The following is a 2,096-nucleotide window of genomic DNA, read 5'->3' as shown; positions in this document are numbered from 1 at the left end:
GAAATTGAAAAAAAGAAGAACGATCAGGAAAGAAAGACAATCGGTTGGAAGGCTTCCACCTTTAAGTCTGGGCTCAGTCCAGAACTGAAGGAATCGTTTCGTTTTTTTTCTGTCGGCGGTGGCGCGGGGATTGTGACGAAGAACGGTACGCTTGTATTTCCCGCAAAGGCAATGACGAAGGAGGAGAAAGAGGTCTCACTGATCATGTACTCCAGTGATCCGGAGAAGGATTGGAGGCTGTCGCAGGGGATGACATCCGAGGACTGCGTGGATCCTGCCGTTGTGGAGTGGGGGAGCGGGAGACTTTTGATGATGACTGCGTGTGAGGAGGGCCACCGCAAGGTGTACGAGTCGAGCGATATGGGGAAGACGTGGACGGAGGCGCTCGGGACGCTTTCACGCGTATGGGGCAACACACTTGAGCGTGACGGATCCGGCGGTCAAAGTGGCTTCATCACCGCGACGATTGAAGAAAGGGACGTGATGCTCGTCACCCTGCCGGTGACTTTGAAAGACAACTTAACCGATCAACTCCATCTTTGGCTCACTGACGCCGCCCACATTGTGGATGCTGGGCCGATATCCAACGGAAGTAAGCAGGCGACTGGCAGTGCCCTGCTGTTTAGGGGCAAGGAGGAGTTGATCTCCTTGCAGGAGCTGAGTTCAGTGGGAGTGAGTGGTGGTGTGGGGATGTCTGAGGGCCTTCACCTTGCGCACCTGACGGAGCAGCTGGAGAAGATAAAGAAAGTGGTGAAAACATGGAAGGAAGTGGATGCACGTGTCAAGCAGTTGTGCCTTTTGGCAGAGCCCGATGCGGCTGCCTTTCCTGGCGCGGGCTGCAGCAACCCGGCGCCCACTGAAGGGCTGGTTGGGTATTTGGCCGGCTCTTTTGCAGAGGGCCAATGGAAGGACGAGTACCTCGGGGTGAACGCCACTGTAATGAGTGGAGAACTGGCAAGCACGGAGGGGACTGGCAATGGGGGCGTGATTTTCAAAGGGCGTGGTTCGTGGGCTGAGTGGCCGGTGAGCAAACAGGGGCAGAATCAGCGGTACCACTTTGCGAACTACAACTTCACTCTTATGGCGACGGTGATGATCCACGCGGTGCCGGAGGCGGCCAGCAGCCCAATTCCTCTGTTGGGTGTGAGGCTGAACGACAACACTGTGCTTTTGGGTCTGTCGTACACGAAGGAGAGGCAGTGGAGTGTGCTTTGCAGGGGCGGAGAGAGATGCGATCGCACCAGCACGTGGGAGCTAAATAAAAAATACCACGTTGCGATCGTGCGGGAGGGCGACAGCCAGGGCTCCGTGTACGTTGACGGCCAGCGTGTGGGGAGCTCACAAGCGGCACTGCAGTGCGAAACGAAGCCGTGCACGATCTCACACTTCTACATTGGCAGGGACGGCGGCGTCACAGAAGAGACAGCGAGCGACGAGGGCCGTGTGACGGTGACGAACGTTCTGCTGTACAACCGCCCGTTGGGTGGCACGGAGATTAGTGCCCTTCACAAGAGAAAAGTTTCCATTCCAGCACCGGAAGATGTGAAATCACAAGGCGACGATTCTGCTCGAGTTCAAGAAACTTCCAGTAACCATGCGAGCGACACTTCACCCCAAACCGTGCCGGAGTCTGCGCTCTCGCCGACTCCTCACAAGGCCGTGGCCACGGAGCTGAGACCCTTGGAGAGGGAGATTGAGACTAAAATAGTGGCGCAACTGGAAGACAAACACGCGGATGGATGTGGCGGTGCGAAACAAGTGCTGCTGCCGCTGCTTCTGTTGGGCGTGTGGGTGTTTGCGGCACTGTGAGAAGTGTGCGGTCTCTGTGCGGGGCATGTGCGCCTTCTCCCGCACACACACACACCGCCGGGAATAAATTCCTCTTCACGGGGGACGATTAAATTTTTGTTTTGTTTTTATTGCGACCAGGGAGGACATGAGCTCGCAGCGGTCCACACCGCAGCCACGCTCTGCCGCGTTCTCCTTTTTTTTTCTTTTTTCTTTTTTTTTCAATTATTCCCACTGTTTTTTTTTGTTGGAGCCGTTTGTAACATCGTTTGTTGTTTGTTGTCCTCCGCGGACGGGGCGTGCTGCTG

At 55.8% G+C, this 2,096-nt stretch overlaps 1 protein-coding gene across 1 annotated transcript, besides 1 other annotated feature; it reads left to right on the top strand.

Moving 5' to 3' along the window:
• Positions 1-1,809, top strand: TraAM80_10528 (trans-sialidase; the record flags this gene model as incomplete). The annotated part of the gene is made up of 1 exon (XM_029387142.1): positions 1-1,809. A coding segment is annotated over one exon (1,809 nt), but the record flags the coding sequence as incomplete, so codon positions are not given.
• Positions 1,810-1,984: 175 nt separating this feature from the next.
• Positions 1,985-2,010: a microsatellite.
• Between the last annotated feature and the right edge of the window lie 86 nt (positions 2,011-2,096).

Source organism: Trypanosoma rangeli (assembly GCF_003719475.1).
Source record: "Trypanosoma rangeli strain AM80 chromosome Unknown Tra_15.4_contig_01030, whole genome shotgun sequence".
NCBI lineage: Eukaryota > Euglenozoa > Kinetoplastea > Trypanosomatida > Trypanosomatidae > Trypanosoma > Trypanosoma rangeli.
The sequence above is the reverse complement of the archived record's forward strand: the minus strand, read 5'-3'. Positions and strand labels throughout refer to the sequence as shown.